Source organism: Triticum urartu, chromosome 5A (genome assembly GCF_056163025.1).
Source record: "Triticum urartu cultivar PI428250 chromosome 5A, HENAU_Tu73, whole genome shotgun sequence".
Taxonomy (NCBI): domain Eukaryota; kingdom Viridiplantae; phylum Streptophyta; class Magnoliopsida; order Poales; family Poaceae; genus Triticum; species Triticum urartu.
In genome coordinates this window covers 459,579,145-459,603,482 of record NC_141877.1, presented here as the reverse complement: position 1 = coordinate 459,603,482, position 24,338 = coordinate 459,579,145, and the positions used below count along the sequence as shown (strand labels likewise).

General features: G+C 46.6%; 1 protein-coding gene across 1 annotated transcript; it reads left to right on the top strand.

Moving 5' to 3' along the window:
• The first annotated feature begins 2,776 nt into the window (after positions 1 to 2,776).
• LOC125556238 (uncharacterized) lies at positions 2,777 to 3,351 on the top strand. Its single transcript, XM_048719010.2, has one exon. The coding sequence runs from the start codon at positions 2,899 to 2,901 to the stop codon at positions 3,094 to 3,096; it is 198 nt and encodes a 65-aa protein (XP_048574967.1). The 5' UTR covers positions 2,777 to 2,898; the 3' UTR covers positions 3,097 to 3,351.
• The last annotated feature ends 20,987 nt before the right edge of the window (positions 3,352 to 24,338 follow it).

The following is a 24,338-nucleotide window of genomic DNA, read 5'->3' as shown; positions in this document are numbered from 1 at the left end:
TGCTAGAATTGTATTAACCGGAAACATAATACATGTGTGAATATATAGACAAACAGAGTGTCACTAGTATGCCTCTACTCGACTAGCTCGTTAATCGAAGATGGTTATGTTTCCTAACCATAGACATGAGTTGTCATTTGATTAATGGGATCACATCATTAGGAGAATGATGTGATTGACATGACCCATTCCGTTAGCTTAGCACACGATCGTTTAGTATGTTGCTATTGCTTTCTTCATGACTTATACATGTTCCTATGACTATGAGATTATGCAACTCCCGTTTATCGGAGGAACACTTTGTGTGCTACCAAACATCACAACGTAACTGGGTGATTATAAAAGGTGCTCTACAGGTGTCTCCGAAGGTACTTGTTGGGTTGGCGTATTTTGAGATTAGGATTTGTCACTCCGATTGTCGGAGAGGTATCTCTGGGCCCTCTCAGTAATGCACATCACTTAAGCATTGCAACTAATGAGTTAGTTGCGGGATGATGTATTACGGAACGAGTAAAGAGACTTGCCGGTAACGAGATTGAACTAGGTATTGAGATACCGACGATCGAATCTCGGGCAAGTAACATACCGATGACAAAGGGAACAACGTATGTTGTTATGCGGTCTGACCGATAAAGATCTTCATAGAATATGTAGGATCCAATATGAGCATCCAGGTTCCGCTATTGGTTATTACCTGGAGACGTGTCTCGGTCATGTCTACATAGTTCTCGAACCCGTAGGGTCCGCACGCTTAACGTTACGATGACAGTTTTATTATGAGTTTATGTGTTTTGATGTGCCGAAGGTTGTTCGGAGTCCCGGGTGTGATCACGAACATGACGAGGAGTCTCAAAATGGCCAAGACATGAAGATTGATAGTTTGGAAGCCTATGTTTGGATATCGGAAGTGTTCCGGGTGAAATAGTGATTTTACCGGAGTACCGGAGGGGTTACCGGAACCCCCCGGAGGCTATTGGGCCTTATGGGACCAAGTGGAGGAAGAGGAGAGGCGGCCAAGCGGCAGCCGCGCACCCCTCCCCCCAAGTCCGGATTGGACAAGGAGGGGGGGGGGGCGGGGGGCGTCCCCCTTTCCTTTCCCCTCTCTCCTCCTTCCCCCCAAGTCCTAATCCAACTAGGAAAAAGGAGGGGGAGTAGGACTCCTCCGGCGCGCCTCCTCCTATGGCCGGCCGCACCCCCCTTGCTCCTTTATATACGGGGGCAGGGGGCACCCCATAGACACAACAATCGATCATTGATCTCTTAGCCGTGTGTGGTGCCCCCCTCCACCATAGTACATCTCGATAATACTGTAGCGGTGCTTAGGCGAAGCCCTGCGTCGGTAGAACATCAACATCGTCACCACATCGTTGTGCTGACAAAACTCTCCCTCAACACTCGGCTGGATCGGAGTTCGAGGGACGTCATCGAGCTGAACGTGTGCTGAACTCGGAGGTGCCGTACGTTCGGTACTTGATCGGTCAGATCGTGAAGACGTACGACTACATCAACCGCGTTGTGATAACGCTTCCGCTTTCGGTCTACGAGGGTACATGGACAACACTCTCCCCTCTCATTCTTATGCATCACCATGATCTTGCGTGTGCGTAGGATTTTTTTTTGAAATTACTACGTTCCCCAACAGATGGGCATATAGGTCAGGGACGTCGTGGATCTGGATCCAAATATCAATCATCTCCAGCTTGATCGTAGACGGTTTTGTAATGCCATCATACGGTGCCATAATCACCCCATCTCCTCGAAAGTTCCAGGGGCCATCATGCATAACCCTCTCCCAATCTCCCAAGCACGAGAATTGAACAGAGTAGAGATTATCTTCTAGGGGTCTGAACTTCACCTGCTGCGCAATATCCCACGCTGATCGCATGTTCCTATAGAACCATGTCTGACTATAGGCCTTACTGGTATTGACCTTTGCTAGCGCGATCCGTCTAGCTTCGGCTGGCGGCGCATCTTCCTCATCAAAAACCACATCATCAAGGTCCTCCTCTTTCAATCCCAGCTCCTCCATCGTCCGTTCCACATCATTGATCCCTGAGGAGCCTGAGGCTCCCTCAGCCGCCATCGATATCTCTTACCCGAAGTTCAGTCAGATCGGGTGTTTTCAAGGTGGAACCCTAGCTTTCCGCCACCAGCCAGAAGACGGCCCGGGCGAGGCACGATCGCACGACCACTCCTCGTTCCCGGCGATACAACTGGTGGGAGATCGGCGGTAGGGAAGCAGCGTTACTCGACGGCGGCGGCAATCGCCCCGGGAGAAAGATAAAACCCTGACGTGAGGGAAAAGTAGGATCCTGGTTTCCGATTGTACCGATTTGTGTTCGATGTGCTGCATTTTTGTTCCCTGTGCAGCGTGTAGCGGGCCGGCCCACCAGGGGGTCGGCAGCGACCAGAGCTCCCGGGCCCTGCTACCGGGCACCTGGCTGGATCCCGTGGGCGCAAGGCCGACGATCCTCGGACACGGTGGGACCAAAGCCCGAAGCCGAAACGACCTCCCACCGAACCAACCAGGTACCCTCGTAAAAACCGTGCCGTTCCCGTCTCTGGAACCGCAACGGTGTCCACGTCCAGCACCACCGCCACCACCTTGCCCTTGAAAAGTGGCACCGGACCGAAGCCAGCCACGACCGCCAGCCAAACCACGGACGTGACCGCACCGCACCGCGACTCGACACCGAGCCAACCCGATTCCCCCAACCCAACCAGCACAGGAGCGGAGCGGTCTCTATAAACAGCCGCGCGGCCGGTCACGCACGCCTCCCAAAAGCCCCACCCCCCACCCCCACGGCCCCAGCAAAAGCGCCTCGCCTTTTCCTTCCCCTACCTCGGAGCGGAGCGGAGCGGAGCCAGGAGCCGAAGCCGGCGGCCGAGATCAGCAAGATGTGCTGCTGCCCGAGCAAGGCGTGCTGCATCTGCATGCTCATAATCCTCGTGCTCATCGCCGTCGGCCTCGTCTTCGGCTTCGGCGTCTACACCCGCGGCTTCCACAAGCTCTCCTCCAGCATCCACCTCCAGGACGGCGCCTCCTACCGCGCCTACGGCCACCTCAACCTCGCGCCCCCGCCCGCCTACTACTAGAGCCCAGAGGGCTCCCTCCCTCCCCCGGGATCTACTCTGCCAGCAGCACGGCATGGGATGGATCCCCTCCGGCCCCGGCGGTCCGCCGCGCCCTGGGGATCGATCCCCCGCACAGCGGCATGCCGTCCGCGAAGAGGAGATTCCGGGGCCGGTCGATTTGCATTGATTTTCTGCTGGATTAATTCCCGTTTGTTGCTTGGCTCCGATGATGTCGATATTTTAGCAGAGATTATATTTACAGATTGATGATGATAATTACCTCCCTTTGCGTTTTGTTAATTACCGCTCATTGGTTGAAAAAATTACTGCTCGTTAGTTTAGTGCTCCATCATGCCTCCGTTTGTGCCTGTTTATTACTGCTCATTAGTTTAGCGCTCCATCATCATGGAGGCACATGGATGGTCGGGATAGTTATCCGGCGAGTTGCGATAATCTCGGCGTCTGGCCTTGGCAGTTGGCACTTGGCAGCATGTGCTTTTCGGTTTGGCTTGACGCACGAACTGCACTACGCAACGCAAGGAGTCAAACGCTTTCTGGGGAAGCAGAGTGACGTCCACGCTAATCCGTTCCTGTGTTGTTGTTGTGTACTCTACGATACTTGTCGTGGGTCATGGTCAGTCAGCAGATTTGGTTGCCCGTCCACTGAAAAGGTTGTAGTGGTTCCGTTGCCTTGCACGTTCGACCTGCTGAGTTGAAACGGCGATGCAGTAATGTGAGCCACTCATAATCACTCTACTAACTGCCCCGTAATAAACCCATGACGGCAAAAGCCTGATAGATGCGTGGTATGTGGTTTAGCACGCACCTGCCAAGCCCTCCCCAGCCATCCGATTTGTTCTGTGATTTGCAAAGTAGTTGCATCCCGCGCGAGGGAATAGTAACTTTTAATGGTTGAAACTTGCGATTTTTTCGGTCCCTCATACAAGTTTTAGAGTTGAAAATTCAAGCGATTGTTTTATACAAAATTTGTGATTTTGTCGATCACTCACACTAAGTTTAAAATGTTAAAACTCAACGGATATTTTTTTTAAAGAACTCCTCCAAATGTATTCAAAATGGATCTTGTTTGAAAGCCATGGTCACGAAAAAATATGAATACAAAAACACAATTTAATTTGGACTTTTTGTTCAAAATTATGAAACATCGAAAATCAAAAGGCAAAAGCAAAAGCACGCACGAGGGACTCAGTGCCCCCGCACCTGTGTGCCACAAAAACTCTCTGTCATGTGGTTCATCATCATCATAACCGATACGGTGTTTTGGTCCCAAAACCACCCTAAAAGGCCGACACATCACCTCCACTTCCCTCCGCGGCAACTTCCACTTCACTTCTCCACTCTGCTCAATGGCACGTCGCAACCCCATGGCCGCCAACATCAAGCAAAACCTCACTCATCAAGCATGAGAAAAAGGGGCAGGGGCAGGAGGAAGCGGTGTATGACGAGGAAGAGTGGTGGGCCGACCACGCGCCCGCCGTGGAGGCTGCTCGGAAGATGGACGTTGGGAGGGGCCGCCATTTTGGGACCACACATCCGGTGTTGATGCCGATGAGGTGCATGGCCGGAGTGAGACAAGGCCAGGGCGAGCCCAAACTGAAAATTACCCGTGTCAACATAGAAGAGCATATACCTGTCTGTCAAACAATTCAATGACCTAAACACTAAATCAATTGATTACATTAAGCAAGTGCAAATTGGACTCGGTGCCAGTGACACCGGCTAGCTCTACCTTGCTCCGCCCCTGGACGAGGCCGCCTTGGCCATGTCTGTCAAACAATTCAATGACCTACACACTAAATCAATTGACTACATTAAGCAAGTGCAAATTGGACTCGGTGCCAGTGACACCGGCTAGCTCTACCTTGCTCCGCCCCTGGACGAGGCCGCCTTGGCCATGTCTGTCAAACAATTCAATGACCTACACACTAAATCAATTGACTACATTAAGCAAGTGCAAATTGGACTCGGTGCCAGTGACACCGGCTAGCTCTACCTTGCTCCGCCCCTGGACGAGGCCGCCTTGGCCCGTTTACGCGTAATGGAGGCCCACAATGCCTTCGGCTGTGCATTGCGGGATGTGGCCAGCCTAGCCCGCTTCCGCAAAATTGAGGCCGCCAATGCCGTTCCACATCGACATGTCCAACGCTGACAAGTCCCGCTGCCGTCATAACTATTTTAGTTAGTTTAGTTTATTCAACTTTCTATATGTAATACAAGTCAAAGCGCGACTCATTTTTCGCCCTAGTTATGAATGAAATTATTTGTAGTTCTAACTTATATGAACATGTTATCGCTAGAAGTCAAATTTACGCGTGTTGTGCATGGGTGGGTTGGGGAATCAGGGAAGAAAAGAGTTAGCTAATGACATACAGGTCCCACGCGCAAGGAACTTTGGAAGGCTGTATTTTGCGGTTTTTGAGTTTGAGCGTGGGCGTTGGAGCTTTCTTAGTTTTTGGCGAACACCTCCATTAACACTTGTGGTAATCCATATTTTGCGGATTCTGCTGGAAATCAATTGCCGACCCACAAAGATGGATAGAAGTGGAGAAGTTCACCATGACACGCTTTGCCCATAAATCGTTGTTGGCATTAACATTTCAGGCGAATAACCATGAGTGTTTGGCTCATACTTAATACTCCTATGTCTCATGCCAATTTTGACACTTGCAAAAGAAAATGGACGCGCTACCGCGTGATGCACTCCACACCATAGAACTCAGCCATATGTCAGGTGGTGCGCACATGACAGCTCGGCCGATCGGATGGTGTTTGAACCTAAGTCTTCTTTTGGAAACGGTGTTTGATCCTAAGTCGAGTTGTAGGCTCATGGACCAAACCGTGCTTGGTTTAGGCAAAAAGAATGTGACCCAATTTTGGCAACAAGTTGACCATTACTGTTTTGATGGAAGTTTGGCAAGGCAAATAAAATAGAGACGTGGATGGAGTTTGGATGGTTAGGAGGATGACGATTGACGTGCCGGCTAAGTCTTCTGTAGGTGAGTGTATGCTAATGTATGCAAGCGACTTTGATTGTACTGTGTTAAAAAAATTGTCATGCCACTAAAAGTAAAAAATATCATGCCTTCAACATAAGAAAATACATTTCTTATAATTTTGTTTCTTATAAACTGCTATACCACTACAAATTAATAATGCCATCCTCTTAACAAAAATGCCGTGAACAAAAAAAACAATGCATTTCTTATGAAAAAAATGAAAATGCCATGGACCAAAAATACAAAATGCTATGATGTAACTTTTTTTGCTTGAGTTGCACCATTGTAGAAAAATTCATATAAAAATGGTGTGTAAATGCAATTTTTTTGCCATGCCAATAAAGAAATAAACATTGTCACCCTCCTAATAATAAAAATGCCATGTCCACAATAATGAAAAATGCCATGCTCTATATAATAAAACTGCCATCTTGTTAATAATTAAACTACCATCTTCCTAATGATGAAAATGCCATGCTCTATATAATAAAAATGGCAACCTGTTGATAGTTAAATTGCCATCCTTCTATTAATAAAAATGTTGTGTCAACAAATAATGAAAATTACATGTTCTCAATAATAAAACTATCATCCAGTTAATAATAATATGCCATCTTTCTATTAATAAGAATACCATGTTATTAATAATAAAAATGCCATGCTCTTAATAATAAACTGCCGTCCTCTTGATGATAAAAAATGCTATGTTAATACTAATTGCCTATCTCTTAATAATAAAAACTACCAGTGACTTATAATAAAATTGACATGGTACCTACAATAAAAAATAAAAATAAAAAATGAGATGCTACCTATAAATAAAATTTGCATAGGGAAGCTCGGCGAAAAAACCCTAAAAAAAGTACTCCCTCCTTCCATCTATATAGGGCCTAATGCGTTTTTTAAGACCGCCTTTGACTATCGACAAGATTAATAGTACATGACATGCACAATGTGAAAATTATATCATTGAAAGCTCCGTTCACACACGAATTTAACAGTGTGCTTTGTGTAAGTTGCATGTCATATATTATTGCTCTAATATTTGGTCAAAGTTAGCCTCGAAAACGCATTAGGCCCTATATAGATGGAGGAGGGTGTAGGGATTTTTTTCGTTTAAAAAATGCAAAGATCAGGACTTTCGAATTTTTTAATAGAAAATTGAATTTTGAACAAAATTTAGTTTTAAATAACATATAGCAGTTTTCGGTCCCAAATGTTCACAAAAACTCCACTAAGTCGAGTGGTAAGCCCCCCTTGCCGGCGGGTCCGAACCCTACACAACACGTAAACCTTGGGTGTGTTGTTTTTCAAAAATAAATAAATAGAGAGTGTTCGCCAAAATCAGCTGATAGCGAACGAGTTAAGCAATCCTAATTAAGTATTTTTGGTAACACGAAAATTGGCGAGAAAATCCCTCAGAAGAAAATTGGCATCAAAATAACACCCTCGGGGAATTATTCTTGAAAAATAAAATTAAAAGTATCCTTTTACTTTATCTGCAGCTTGAATCCATCTTGAACTCCACCGTGTCCGTGTGTCCATGTCAAACTCCTCCATGTCCGTGAAGTTTACTTTTTGATTGCCTTGCTGGATTCCTTTGCGCGGACAGATATCGGAGCACGTCAGGAATCACCCCCGTCCTTCGATCCTCCCTCCCTCCTTCTCTCGAATCACAAAACAGAACAAGTTCACCTGAGAGATGTCAACCTTGGCCCCCGAAAAGGACGTCCAAGTTGAAGGAAGATTTGCGCTACTGGAGCTCGGTCCCAATGAGCAAACAAAAAGATCAACGAAAGACTTTTATGTTGGGATATGGAGGTGGTATTGCCGCTGCTCTCCTTTGCTTGTCACAAAATTCCTTTGCCGGAGACAGTATTCTCCTGGTTATACTTATTACTCTCTATAAAAACAGTGTCCAAAACTTCGCATCGAACGGAAACTCCTATTTTTTGTTTTTTTCCAGTATTATTACTGTTTTCTTTCAAGTGTCTTTGTATTATGTTTCTGATTGATCAATCTTAATTGTGTAGGCAACTATCGGTGCTCCGATCTAAAAAGCAAACTTTGGTGACGCTTTCACCATTACCAAATCTGGACGAAGTTGTTGTTTCTGTTTCCCTAAGACTTACATATTGTCCTCAAAGTTGACCAGTCATACTTCAAAATCTTGAAGGTAAAATTTCATGACCATGCCCTTGTCATGCAGTAGCTTTCTTTTTACACATATAAGCGGTTATGAAGTAGAAATCGAAAATGGAAACAACTTTTGCATACTCTATGGTTTGGTTCACAAGTACAAGAGTAATTTATGCGGATCCACACATAGCTTTCAAAGTATTGTAGGATAACATACATTTCTATATAGTTTTACGATGGTCGATGAATAACTAGAACCGTCCGGCCTAGAACCATGATTCGTGCAAGTATGAAAAGAGTGAGAGGATCTTGATCAGATGCTTATCAACCCTCAAGTGAAGGATAAACGACAAGAAGGATGGTGCTGTGTTGAAAGTACAAGATGACGAAAATATGCTCCTTCCGTGGATGGAGTCCTGGTCCCGCGACACCGCTGGCGCCGCGCCGCCCGCGGCCGGGTTGCTCTCGACGCCTCCTTCGCCGTCCTACCCTGCGCCGGTCCCCGCCTCCTGCCTCCCGACGCCCCATCCCTGTTGGCTGCTGCCCTGCCCTCCTGTGCGTTGCCGCCCCCGTCGTGGAGGAGCCACCGCCGCGCTAGGCTGATGTGGCCGAGGATGATGACACCGCCGTTGGCCGTCCTATCGTCCGGAGCGAGCCTCCGGCTCGCCGAGCTGTGCCGCGTCCGGCGATGGTCGACTCGCCGCGGCAGGGTGGTCCCTCCCCCCCTCATGCTCGCCGGCTAGCCTCGCTTCCCCCTCCTCCCGACTCCACGCCAAAGGGCCGGACTTGGACCCCGGACCGCTCGCCGCCACCGCGCTCCGGCGTGCGGCGTCACGGGGCGGTCCGATCTGGGTCGCGCTCGGTGCTCATGGCGTCCGGCGGCTCCTCCTGGCGCTCGGGTCACTCCTCCCCCGACGGCGGTGTCATCGCCGGTGATCGTCCACACCTCGCCCTTCTGACCTTTCATCGCCTCGTTCGCCTCCTCCCTCGCTCCGATGCTCGCCTAACCATCCCCGTCGCCACCCCTGGTCCTCTGAGGCTTCTGCGCCGGCGTTGGCCGCAGCCGCGGCGGTGGTCGCAGCCCTAGGGGAAACCCTAGCCGCTGCCACCCCGCGGCGTTGGCTGGGCCGCGCGACTGCGGGCCGCATCCCTGCTGTGCCAGGGACTGGGCCACGGACCTGGGCCATTACCACCGCTTTCCAGCCCAATCTGGCCCTCGGATCTGGTGGGCCGACCAGCCCTGCCATCCGGCCTATTTGGCCCCCGGTGTGTTTTCCCTGTCCCCCCACTCAGCCTCCGCGAGACCTAACCCTCACCCATTCTCCTCCCGCCGCCAGCACCTCGCTCCCCCTTCCTTCGCCACCGCATTCGCCGCCGACCGCCATGCCTCATGACTGGAATGACACAAGGCCGCTCCCCAAACGTCGCGCCGATGACCGCCGGCCCGACACACCCTGTGTGGATGAGAGGCGCGAGCCCATCCGCCCCTCCCCCGACTCGCTCCGCCATGAGGCCGATCTTCGCCGCACTTCTCCACCCGCGGCGACCGCCGGTCCCCTCTCCGCGACGACCACCGCTCCCCTCCCCGCCGCTCTCCTCCCCGGGCTAACCGTCGTGGGCGATCCCGCTCCTGCTCGTCGGCCCCGGCCGCGGATTGGCGCGAGCCCGTCGCTGGTCGCCATCTCCGGCGCGTCGGCAGGAGCCCAGCCGCTCCCCTGCTCATGGCGGCAGGCCCCGTTCCCCAGCCCGCTCGCAAGGCCAGCAAGCACCCCTCCCTCTACCTCCACGATGCGCCGGTACCAGCCACCTTGGGGGGAACCGAACTTCCCCCCGCCCGGCAATGGTGCGGGCCGGGGTCGTCCTGGTGGCAAGCGCAAGAAGAAGTGCGGCCTTGGGCTCACCAATGGCTCTGCCCGTGACCCGGCTGCCTCGACTACGACCGCTCTCCTCCCCGATGACCGCTCCTCCGACCTCGTCAAGTGCTTCAACTGTGGCCTCTCCGGCCACTCCCAGGTGGCTTCTGCACGCCCCAAGTGCTACTACCTCTGCTCGGACCCAAACCACCCGGCCTTCCTTTGCCCCCACCGTCCGGTGGCGGAGGAGTTGATGATGTACGGACACGGGATTGAGGGCCTCAGCTACTTCCACATCGAGCTGTCCGACATCCCCGTTGTCGGTGTCAAAATCGGTGGATCTCAGGTAGGGGGTCCCGAACTGTGCGTCTAAGGCGGATGGTAACAGGAGGCAGGGGACATGATGTTTTACCCAGGTTCGGGCCCTCTTGATGGAGGTAAAACCCTACGTCCTGCTTGATTTATTCTTGATGATATGAGTATTACAAGAGTTGATCTACCACGAGATCGGAGAGGCTAAACCCTAGAAGCTAGCCTATGGTATGATTATATGTTGTCCTACGGACTAAAACCCTCCGGTTTATATAGACACCAGAGGGGGCTAGGGTTACACAAGGTCGGTTACAAAGGAGGAGATATACATATCCGTATTTCCTAGCTTGCGTTCCACGCCAAGTAGAATCCCATCCGGACACGAGACGAAGTCTTCAATCTTGTATCTTCATAGTCTAACAGTCCGGCCAAAGGATATAATCTGGCTGTCCGGATACCCCCTAATCCAGAACTCCCTCAGTAGCCCCCAAACCAGGCTTCAATGACGATGAGTCTGGCGCGCAGTGTTGTCTTCAGCATTGCAAGGCGGTTTCCTCTCCATCTTTCGAACGTTTGTAAAGCAGTGTCCGGTCCCATAAATGTTTGGACCTCTTGGCTTCTGTGCCCAATAAGGGCTTTCTCCCACGCGTTGAATGAATACGAGGCTCCAGGGTGTTTTTACATTCGCCCCCTAGCCAGATAAATAAATTGTCTATTAAAGGGATGGGGATCCTTAGATCCGATCCATACCATCCTCCCCCAGCGAGAATCCATCAGAGCGCGTTCCGGAAAGATCCATTCCAGCATGGCCGACCTCCGCAACTCCTCCTCCCACCCCCGAAGCCCTAAGCCCAGTGATTGGGAGAGGTGTTTAGTCCCACACAGTCGATTAGTCGAACAGCAGACTAAGGGATTTCTCCCTCCAGCGTATATGGTGCCCGTTCGAGCCGGGCTTGCCACCTACAATGGCGGGGAGCAAGCGGAGAGCTTTCCATGTCCCTCTATGGGGGAACGGGTCTGCCTTGTTCCCTATTTATTAAGGGGACTCAAATTTCCAATTCATCCGTTCCTCTGCGGGCTCCTGGAGTTCTACGGCCTCCAATTACACAATTTCACCCCCGCCTCCATCCTACATATCGCCGGCTATGTTGCTCTCTTCGAGTTGTTCCTGGGCTGCGAGGCTCACTTCGAGCTGTGGAAAAGGCTATTTTGCCACGTCCCTCGCACACAAAGGGGGTGATACGTCTCCAACGTATCTATAATTTTTGATTGCTCCATGCTATATTATCTACTGTTTTGGACTATATTGGGCTTTATTTTCCACTTTTATATTATTTTTGGGACTAACCTATTAACCGGAGGCCCAGCCCAGAATTGTTGTTTTTTGCCTATTTTAATGTTTCGAAGAAACGAAATATCAAACGGAGTCCAAACGGAATAAAACCTTCGGGAACGTGATTTTCTCACCGAACGTGATCCAGGAGACTTGGACCCTGCTCCAAGGAACAAAAGAGGCGGTCACGAGGGTGGGGGCGCCCCCCCCTAGGGCGCTCCCCCTGCCTTGTGGGCCCCTCGGTGCTCCTCCGGCGTACTCCTTCCTCCTATATATACACACGTACCCCCAAACGATCAGAACAGGAGCCAAAAACCTAATTCCACCGCCGCAACTTTCTGTATCCACGAGATCCCATCTTGGGGCCTATTCTGGAGCTCCGCCGGAAGAGGGCCGTCATCACGGAGGGCTTCTACATCATCATAGCCTCTCCAATGAAGTGTGAGTAGTTTACCTCAAACCTTCGGGTCCATAGTTAGTAGCTAGATGGCTTCTTCTATCTCTTTGAATCTCAATACAAAGTTCTCCCCCTCTCTTGTGGAGATCTATTCAATGTAATCTTCTTTTTGCGGTGTGTTTGTTGAGACCGATGAATTGTGGGTTTATGATCAAGTCTATCTATGAATAATATTTGAATCTTCTCTGAATTCTTTTATGTATGATTGGTTATCTTTGCAAGTCTCTTCGAAATATCCGTTTGGTTTGGCCAACTAGATTGGTAGTTCTTGCCATGGGAGAAGTGCGTAGCTTTGGGTTCGATCTTGCGGTGTCCTTTCCCAGTGATAGAAGGGGCAGCAAGGCACGTATTGCATCGTTGCCATCAAGGATAACAAGATGGGGTTTGTTTCATATTGCATGAATTTATCTCTCTACATCATGTCATCTTGCTTAAGGCATTACTCTGTCTTTAACTTAATACTCTAGATGCATGCTGGATAGCGGTCGATGAGTGGAGTAATAGTAGTAGATGCAGAATCGTTTCGATCTAGTTGTCACGGACGTGATGCCTATATACATGACCATGCCTAGATATTCTCATAACTATGCTCAATTCTGTCAATTGCTCAACAGTAATTTGTTCACCCACCATAGAATACTTATGCTATTGAGAGAAGCCACTAGTGAAACCTATGGCCCCCGGGTCTATTCTCATCATATCAATCTCCATTACTTTAATCTTGCTTTGCCTTTTTACTTTGCCTGTACTTTTTACTTTGCATCTTTATACCAAAAATATTATATCTATCAGATCTCACTCTCGTAAGTGACCTGAAGGGATTGACAACCCCTAATCGCGTTGGTTGCGAGTAGCTATCGTTTTGTGCAGGTACGAGGGACTTGAGCGTGGCCTCCTACTGGATTGATACCTTGGTTCTCAAAAACGGAGGGAAATGCTTACGCTAGTCTGCTGCATCATCCCTTCCTCTTCGGGGAAAACCAACGCAAGCTCAAGACGTAGCAAGAAGGATTTCTGGCGCCGTTGCCGGGGACTCTACGCAAAAAGTCAACATACCAAGTACCCATCACAATCCCTATCTCTCGCATTACATTATTTGCCATTTGCCTCTCGTTTTCCTCTCCCCCCAATTTACCCTTGCCGCTTTATTCGCCCTCTCTCTCTCTATCCTCCCTCTCTATTTGCCTCTTTTGCCCGTTTGCTCTTGTTTGCTTGTGTGCTAGTTTGCTTGTTTGTCGCGATGGCTCAAGATAATACCAAATTGTGTGACTTCACCAATACCAATAATAGTGATTTCCTTAGTACTCCGATTGCTCCTCTTACCGATGCTGAATCTTGTGAAATTAATACTGCTTTGTTGAATCTTGTTATGAAAGATCAATTCGCCGGCCTTCCTAGTGAAGATGCCGCTACTCATGTGAATAGCTTCGTTGATTTATGTGATATGCAAAAGAAAAAATATGTCGATAATGATGTCATTAAATTGAAGCTATTTCCTTTTTCGCTTAGAGATCGTGCTAAAGCTTGGTTTTCGTCTTTGCCTAAGAATAGTATTGATTCATGGAACAAGTGCAAAGATGCTTTTATCTCTAAGTATTTTCCTCCCGCTAAGATCATCTCTCTTAGAAACGATATTATGAATTTTAAGCAACTTGATCATGAACATGTTGCACAAGCTTGGGAGAGAATGAAATTAATGATACGTAATTGCCCTACTCAAGGTTTGAATTTGTGGATGATCATACAAATTTTTTATGCCGGATTGAATTTTTCTTCTAGAAATCTTTTAGATTCGGCCGCGGGAGGCACTTTTATGGAAATCACTTTAGGAGATGCTAATAAACTCCTAGATAATATTATGGTTAATTATTCTCAATGGCATACTGAAAGATCTTCTAATAAAAAAGTGCATGCGATAGAAGAAATCAATGTGTTGAGTGGAAAGATGGATGAACTTATGAAATTATTTGCTACTAAGAGTGTTTCTTCTGATCCTAATGATATTCCTTTGTCTACTTTGATTGAGAATAACAATGAATCTATGGATGTGAATTTTGTTGGTAGGAATAATTTTGGTAACAACGCTTATAGAGGGAATTTTAACCCTAGGCCATATCATAGTAATCCTTCTAATAATTATGGGAATTCCTACAACAACTCTCATGGAAATTATAATAAGATGCCCTCTGAATTTGAGAATACTGCTAAAGAGTTTATGAATTCACAAAAGAATTTTAATGCTTTGCTTGAAGAGAAATTGCTTAAAGTTGATGATTTGGCTAGAAACGTTGATAGATTTTCTCTTGAGATTGATTCTTTAAAGCTTAGATCTATTCCTCCTAAGCATGATATCAATGAGTCTCTCAAAGCCATGATAATTTCCATTGATGAGTGCAAGGAAAGAACCGCTAGGATGCGTGCTTCCAAAGATGCCTTTATTAAAGGGAGTTCTTCCAATTCCTATGAAAATGAAGATGAAGATCTAAAAGTTATTGATGTGTCCCCTATTAAATCTTTGTTTTGCAATATAAATCTTGATGAAACTGAATATGATCTTCTTTTACCTAGAAGGCGTTCTAAAAATTTGGAGTATTTAGATCTTGATGATGACATTGATGAAAGTGTGATAGAAAGAAATAAAAATCTAGATGTTGCTAAACCCACTATATTGGATTTCAAGGAATTTAATTATGAAAGTTGCTCTTTAATTGATTGTATTTCCTTGTTGTAATCCGTGCTAAATTCTCCACATGCTTATAGTCAAAATAAAGCCTTCACCGAACATATTGTTGATGCCTTGATGCAATCTTATGAAGAAAAACTTGAGTTCAAAGTTTCTATCCCTAGAAAACTCTATGATGAGTGGGAACCAAGTATTAAAATTAAAATTAAAGATCATGAGTTTTATGCTTTGTGTGATTTGGGTGCTAGTGCCTCTACTATTCCCAAGACTTTGTGTGATTTGCTAGATTTCCGTAATTTTGATGATTGCTCTCTAAACTTGCATCTTGCGGATTCCACTATTAAGAAACCTATGGGAAGGATTAATGATGTTCTTATTGTTGCAAATAGAAATTATGTGCCTGTAGATTTCATTGTTCTTGATATAGATTGCAATCCTTCTTGCCCTATTATTCTTGGTAGACCTTTCCTTAGAACGGTTGGTGCGATTATTGATATGAAGGAAGGGAATATTTAGCTTTCAATTTCCATTAAAAAAAGGGCATGGAACACTTTCCTAGAAACAAAATAAAATTACCATATGAAACTATCATGAGAGACACTTATGGATTGCCTACCAAAGATGGCAATACCTAGATCTATCCTCGCTTTTATGCCTAGCTAGGGGCGTTAAACGATAGCGCTTGTTAGGAGGCAACCCAATTTTATTTTTATTCCTTGATTTTTTCTCCTTCTTAGTAATAAATAAATTATTTAGACTCTGTTTTGGTTGTGTTTTTTGTGTTTAATTAGCGTTTGTGCCAAGTAGAACCGTTGGGAAGACTTGGGGAAAGTCTTGTTGAACTTGCTGTAAAAAAACAGAAACTTTAGCGCTCACGAGAAATGCTGTCATTTTTATTTGGAGAGTGCTATTTAGTTAATTCTTTTTGAAGATGATTAATAGATAACTTACTCACATCCAGCAATTTATTTTAGAATTTTTGGGGTTCCAGATCTTGCGCTAGCTACAGATTACTACAAACTGTTCTGTTTTTGACAGATTCTGTTTTTTGTGTGTTGTTTGCTTATTTTGATGAATCTATGGCTAGTAAAATAGTTTATAATCCATAGAGAAGTTGGAATACAGTAGGTTTAAAACCAATATAAATAATGAATGAGTTCATTATAGTACCTTGAAGTGGTCTTTTGTTTTTTTTCGCTAACGGAGCTCACGAGTTTTCTATTTTGAGTTTTGTGTTGTGAAGTTTTCAAGTTTTGGGTGAATTATTTTGATGGATCATGGAGCAAGGAGTGGAAAGAGCCTAAGCTTGGGGATGCCCATGGCACCCCCAAGATAATCCAAGGACACCAAGAAGTCAAAGCTTGGGTTTGCCCCGGAAGGCATCCCCTCTTTCGTCCACTTCCATCGGTAATTTACTTGGAGCTATATTTTTATTCACCAACATGATATGTGTTTTGCTTGTAGCGTCTTGTATTATTTGTGTCTTTGTGTCTTAGTATGTCACAACCATCCTTGCTGTACACACCTTTTGAGAGAGCCATACATGAATTAAAATTTGATAGAATATTATATGTGCTTCACTTATATCTTTTGAGCTAAGTAGTTTTGCTCTATGTGCTTCACTTATATCTTTTGAGCTAAGTAATTTTGCTCTATGTGCTTCACTTATATCTTTTGAGCATTATAATTTTGCTCTATGTGCTTCACTTAGATCTTTTAGAGCACGGTGGTGGATTTGTTTTAAAGAAACTATTGATCTCTCATGCTTCACTTAAATTATTTTGAGAGTCTCTTAATAGCATGGTAATTTGCTTAATAATAATATGCTTGGTATTCAAGATTTGTGAAACTTTCTTTTGAGTGTGTTGAATACTAAGAAAATATTGAAGCATGATAATTGTTTTGAGATATGGAGGTGATAATATTAAAGTCATGCTAGTTGAGTAGTTGTGAATTTAAAGAATACTTGTGTTAAAGTTTGTGATTCCCGTAGCATGCACGTATGGTGAACCGTTATGTGATGAAGTCGGAGCATGATTTATTTATTGATTGTCTTCCTTATGAGTGGCGGTCGGGGACGAGCGATGGTCTTTTCCTACCAATCTATCCCCCTAGGAGCATGCACGTAATACTTTGCTTTGATAACTTCTAGATTTTTGCAATAAGTATATGAGTTCTTTATGACTAATGTTGAGTCCATGGATTATACGCACTCTCACCCTTCCACCTTTGCTAGCCTCTCTAATACCGCGCACCTTTCGCCGGTATCATACACCTACCATATACCTTCCTCAAAACAGCCACCATACCTACCTATTATGGCATTTCCATAGCCATTCCGAGATATATTGCCATGCAACTTTCCACCATCTAGTTCATCATGACACACTCCACCATTGTCATATTGCATATCCCGGTACACCGCCGGATGCATTCACATAGAGTCATATTTTGTTCTAAGTATCGAGTTGTAATTGTTGAGTTATAACAAAAATAAAAGTGTGATGATCATCATTATTAGAGCATTGTCCCAGTGAGGAAAGAATGATGGAGACTATGATTCCCCCATAAGTCGGGATGAGACTCCAGACGAAAAATAAATAAAAGAGGCCAAAGAAGCCCAAATAAAAAAGAGGCCATAAAAAAAGAAAAGGCCCAAATAAAAAAATGAGAGAAAAAGAGAGAAGGGACAATGTTACTATCCTTTTACCACACTTCTGCTTCAAAGTAGCACCATGATCTTCATAGTAGAGAGTCTCTCATGTTATCACTTTCATATACTAGTGGGAATTTTTCATTATAGAACTTGGCTTGTATATTCCAATGATGGGCTTCCTCAAATTGCCCTAGGTCTTCATGAGCAAGCAAGTTGGATGCACACCGACTTAGTTTCTTTTTGAGCTTTCATATACTTATAGCTGTAGTGCATCCGTTGCATGGCAATCCCTACTCACTCACATTGATATCTATTGATGGGCATCTCCATAGCCCGTTGATACGCCTAGTTGATGTGAGACTATCTTCTCCTTTTTGTCTTCTCCACAACCACCATTCTATTCCACCTATAGTGCTATATCCATGGCTCACGCTCATGTATTGCGTGAAGATTGAAAAAGTTTTGAAAAAGTTAGAGTATTAAACAATTGCTTGGCTTGTCATCGGGGTTGTGCATGATTTAAATACTTTGTGTGGTGAAGATAGAGCATAGCCAGACTATTTGATTTTGTAGGGATAACTTTCTTTGGCCATGTTATTTTGAGAAGACATAATTGCTTTGTTAGTATGCTTGAAGTATTATTATTTTTATGTCAATATAAACTTTTGTCTTGAATCTTTCTAATATGAATATTCATATCACAATTAAGAAGATTTGCATTGAAATTATGCCAAGTAGCACTCCGCATCAAAAATTCTTTTTTATATCATTTACCTACTCGAGGACGAGCGGGAATTAAGCTTAGGGATGCCTGATACGTCTCTAACGTATCTATAATTTTTGATTGCTCCATGATATATTATCTACTGTTTTGGACTATATTGGGCTTTATTTTCCACTTTTATATTATTTTTGGGACTAACCTATTAACCGGAGGTCCAACCCAGAATTGTTGTTTTTTGCCTATTTCAGTGTTTCGAAGAAACAGAATATCAAACGGAGTCCAAACGGAATAAAACCTTCGGGAATGTGATTTTCTCACCGAACGTGACCCAGGAGACTTGGACCCTACTCCAAGGAACCAAAGAGGCGGTCACAAGGGTGGGGGGCGCCCCCCCTAGGGCGCGCCCCCCTGCCTCGTGGGCCCCTCGGTGCTCCTCCGTCGTACTCCTTCCTCCTATATATACACACGTGCCCCCAAATGATCAGAACAGGAGCCAAAAACCTAATTCCACCACCGCAACTTTCTGTATCCACGAGATCCCATCTTGGGGCCTGTTCCAGAGCTCCGTCGGAAGAGGGCCGTCATCACGGAGGGCTTCTACATCATCATAGCCTCTCCGATGAAGTGTGAGTAGTTTACCTCAGACCTTCGGGTCCATAGTTTGTAGCTAGATGGCTTCTTCTCTCTCGTTGAATCTCAATACAAAGTTCTCCCCCTCTCTCGTGGAGATCTATTCGATGTAATCTTCTTTTTGCGGTGTGTTTGTTGAGACCAATGAATTGTGGGTTTATGATCAAGTCTATCTATGAATAATATTTGAATCTTCTATGAATTCTTTTATGTATGATTGGTTATCTTTGCAAGTCTATTCAAATTATCCGTTTGGTTTGGCCAACTAGATTGGTAGTTCTTGCCATGGGAGAAGTGCTTAGCTTTGGGTTCGATCTTGCGGTGTCCTTTCCTAGTGACAGAAGGGGCAGCAAGGCACGTATTAGATCGTTGCCATCGAGGATAACAAGATGGGGTTTATTTCATATTGCATGAATTTATCTCTCTACATCATGTCATATTGCTTAAGGCGTTACTCTGTTTTTAACTTAATACTCTAGATGCATGCTGGATAGCGGTCGATGAGTGGAGTAATAGTAGTAGATGCAGAATCGTTTCGATCTACTTGTCACGGACGTGATGCCTATATACATGACCATGCCTAGATATTCTCATAACTATGCTCAATTCTGTCAATTGCTCAACAGTAATTTGTTCACCCACCGTAGAATACTTATGCTCTTGAGAGAGGCCACTAGTGAAACCTATGGCCCCCGGGTCTATTCTCATCATATCAATCTCCATTACTTTAATCTTGCTTTGCTTTTTTACTTTGCCTTTACTTTTTACTTTGCATCTTTATACCAAAAATACCAAAAATATTATATCTATCAGATCTCACTCTCGTAAGTGACCATGAAGGGATTGACAACCCCTAATCGCGTTGGTTGCGAGTAGCTATCGTTTTGTGCAGGTACGAGGGACTTGAGCGTGGCCTCCTACTGGATTGATACCTTGGTTCTCAAAAACTGAGGGAAATACTTACGCTACTCTGCTGCATCATCCCATCCTCTTCGGGGAAAACCAACGCAAGCTCAAGACGTAGCAGGGGGTCACTTTATCAAGTGGGCGGAGTCGAAATATGGCGCATCGCCGATACCGGATACCTGTCCGGTACTCCGAAGAAGTTATCCGAAGACTGGCCTTCAAAATGGTTTTATATGGAGGACGTTCCCCTTCCGGATCATGTTCGGCGGGGTCTTCCTGAGTTCAACAATGCTCCTCTGAAGAAACGCCGAAGTTGGCGTCCACGGAGCCCCCAGGTGGAAGACAATGGAGAAGTCCTCTATCTGATGAACCGGATTAAAGCACTGGCTCGATCAGGACTGATAATAATCGAAGTTATGTCGATTTGCATAATGCGGGGAGTGCAACCACTTCAATATCGTGGGCACCCCTTGTGGTGCTTTAACGGGGCGGATGACGCCACCCGCTACGGGCGTAAGGGTTCGGACAATGCTGCCGCTTTAGCGAAAATTCTGTCTGAATTGTTCAAGGGTGAGGAAGAGGAGTTCACCCGCATCAAGCCACGGGATGGATTCTCCATGTACAATCCTCCAAGCTGGGTAAGTTATATCTCCCTACTCCCATTTTCCCGCATTCTTTGTCGTAAGTATTCACCTTGCCACTTTGCGGCAGGAACTGCGAAAAGCCATAAAGGAGGTCAGCAGCCCTTCTCCACAACCAGAGGACCCTGACCGGGCCCTCGACTCCGGACTTGAAGAATATTCGGTTATATTCGTGGAGCTGATAGACCGGCAGTTCTATCATTAAGCTGCGATGATGCCATGGTGGCCATTACGGCCGACTATCCCGGACTGCTCCCTGCATCGCACGTAAGAAAAACCAAAAATCCGAACTCCAAAACTAGGATCCCCTTTTAGACACTTCACCCACCATATACACATGGCATTTTTACAGGGAAGGCATTCGGGACGCCCTGCCAAACCCGCAGCAACGCGCCAACAAGAGGCACCGAGGCCGGGTAGGCCAAAAAGGAAGGCGGTTAGGACGGAGACGCCAGTGCAAAGGTATGACAAACCCCGCTCCGTGGTTGTCGTCTTTCTCGAAATATAATGACGCCCGTATTTCTTTAACAGAAAAAACGCTCACCGGAATATGTTCGACGATGTTACTAATCACGCTTCCACCAGCCGGGCGCCAGGACCGGACATAGAGGCGGAAGCCGATATGGGGCGGCCGCTGGATAATCCCCCAACAGAGGATGCGGATAGATTATCCTCTACAAACTCAGAAGTGGAAAGCGCCGTGAATCATAGGCGCCGCCGGGCCATACTCCGTGACGCTTGTTTCTCACCAGAGGCATTTGATGCCTTCAATTTTGGAGAGGCGTATCTCCGAGCTGCTCAAGATGGTCTAGCCAGAGCCACGGATCAATATGTGAAGGATGTACGGGTAAGTAAATCTGACGATTTATATGTATCAGTAGCCCCTGAGACTTGAAATAGTTAGCAGAACTGATTTAAGGATCATCTTTATTGTGCAGGTTCTTACAGAGAAGAATACTAGGCTGTCACAGGAGCTAGAGGAATGCAAGACCCAACTGCGGGCTGCTGTTGCCGCATTGCAGGAACCGAAAAAGTCACCCGCTGGTAACATTTACTTTAAAGAATGATGGTGATCATATAGTGTGCGGCGTGGGTACAGATCTAACAATAGGTGTTGCAGATGAATCCGGAGGACCAGCATGTTATGCGGCAGCTAGGCTGGCAAACGCGTGCTGACTGAGGTTAGGCGGGAGAAAAACAATCTCCAAGACGCCAATATCAAGTTGAGCGTGGAACTAAAATACATTCGAGCCCAGCTTGCAAACTCTGAGTGGGAGAATAAGCGGCTTCGGCACGGCATTTTCAGTAAGTGCTTGAACGAATCCTTTTAAAGGAGTTCGGCACAGAAGCCGACTAACAACGTTATATCTATAGGTATGCTGACAGGTCTCCCGCGGAGGAAATGCCCGGGTCTGCGGGTGATCTTCTATCCGAGCTCTCACATCTGATTGAACAAGTTCGGCAGGCGATGCAAGGTGTTGCCCGGGCCTTGTGGCCATCCATCTCCCTGCCAGAGGGCGTTGCAGAGCTTACGGAGAAGCTCAAGGGAGCACGACGGTGCTTCTGATTATGGAAGATATCGGCCTGCCGACAGGGTGCCATAGAAGCCTGGGCCATGGTGAAGACACGGTATACCAAGGCAGACCCAAATCACATGGCCGAGGTCGGACCTGTGGGGCCCGACGAAAATGAGATCCCCGTTAGCTTAGTTTATGGGCAAGTAGAATTAGCCGCAAAGTATTCCCAACAGAATTGTAAGCTAGACCGCCTGTTAAATGGCATAGAAGAGGAATTTACTCAGTCTGCATGACTATGTAATTAAAGTGACATGTATAATGCCTTCTAGCCGGATTGTAGATCATTTGTCTTGGCGGACCTTTTCGCTTCAACCTCAGGTCCCGGTAGTCCGGAGTGTATCCAAATACCCGCTCAGTTATATAAGAACCGGGGTATGCGTGGAGACCAGGCGTAGGGGTCATTAGTGCCTGAACAGACAAGTGCCCAACTAGTTATGTTATATTACATGGGTAGTAAGAAACATCTTCCAGGGAGAATAGTTCCAACATCTTCCAGGGAGAATAGTTCCGTTAAGGGTTCCTTTCCCTGGGTAAGCATGCCCTAAAGTGCATGTCCGGATTGCGATGGGAAACGCAGGAAAAACATCTGGGGGCAGATATGGATAATAAATAAAAATCATCTTTTGTTCACCAACCGAATATTCCCTTAAGAACGCTAGTTTTCGGCTTCATCCAGTCTGAGGTACACATCCGGCTGACCCGGCAGTAACAATCGCAGAGGTGCTCCCCTTATGCCATAGCCGAATTAACGGGAACGTAGGGCATAAATACAAGAGCCAGGCAACCCAGCTTGGCTAAAACTTAAGTCATATTGATGCATATAATGGCGAAAAAAGGTACATGCGGAAGCATGACACATGTGCGGGGCCTGAGGCCCAGATAAATAATTAAGCTTCTGTGAAAGAAGCCCCCAGGTATGATGAGCGCGGCTAGCGCATCTATAATGTGCAAGCGAGGCACAAGTTGGCCCTTGAAGGCCTAGAGAAAGAATAAAAGAAAGGAAGGAAGAAAAACAAGATAGATAATTTATATGCAAAAACTGGACAAAGGGAGGGGACGAACATATAGTCCGGTGCTAGGCGTAGAATCTTCGGAGCCTGGCCGTGTTCCATTGGTTCGGCTCGAGTCGACTAGTCGATGCATCCTGCAGTCGGTACGCTCGACCAGTCAGAACTTGGTCAATAATGAAGGGACCTTCCCATTTGGGCTTGAGCTTGTTCTTTTTCTTATCCGGCAGGCATAGAACTAGTGCGCCAATGTTATAAGTTTTGGCCCGTACTTCTCTGCTTTGGTATCTGCGAGCCTGTTGCTGATAAAATGCGGAACGGGCTTTGGCTACGTCACGCTCCTCCTCCGGGGTGTCCAGGCTATCCTGCCAATCGAGCTCGGCTTCTCTTTATTCGTACATGCGCACTCGAGGTGAGTCATGAATTATGTCACAGGGCAAGACTGCCTCTACGCCGTACACCATAAATAAGGGTGTATATCCGGTACTATGATTCGGCATGGTCCGCAGCCCCCAGGGTACAGAGTCGAGCTCCTCTACCCAGTGCGTGTTAGACTCCGTTAAGGAACACACTAATCCGGGTTTAATGCTGCTCATTATAAGACCGTTTGCTCGCTCGACTTGGCCGTTGGTTTGTGGGTGATAGACTGAAGCATAATCGAGCTTGATGCCCATTTTGCTGCACCAGAGTTTTACCTCATCGGCTGTGAAGTTTGTGCCGTTGTCAGTGATGATGCTGTGGGGGACGCCATAACGGTGTACGACCCCAGATATAAAGTCTATCACTGGTCCGGATTCGGCTGTTTTAACAGGTTTGGCCTCTATCCATTTGGTGAATTTATCCACCATGACCAATAAGTACTTTTTCTTGTGGGTTCCCCCTTTAAGGGGTCCAACCATGTCAAGCCCCCAGACCGCGAAGGGCCACGTAATGGGGATTGTTTTGAGGGTGGTGGGTGGCATGTGGCTTTGATTTGCAAAGAGCTGGCAATCGGCGCAACGTTGGACCAAGTCCTGTGCATCTGCCCGGGCCGTTGGCCAATAGAATCCTGTATGGAAGGCCTTGCTTACAAGAGCCCGGGCTGCGGCGTGGTGACCGCCGAGTCCGGCGTGGATTTCTGCCAAAAGGTTCCGCCCGTCCTGTTCGGAGATGCACCTTTGAAGGACTCCGGTAGTGCTTTTTTTATACAATTCTCCCTCGTGGACCTTGTAGGCCTTAGATCGCCGCACTATGCAGCGTGCCTCATTTTGGTCCTCCGGAAGTTCCTGCCTAGTTAGGTAGGCCAGGAATGGTTCTGTCCACGGGGCTATAAATGGCCATTATTACGT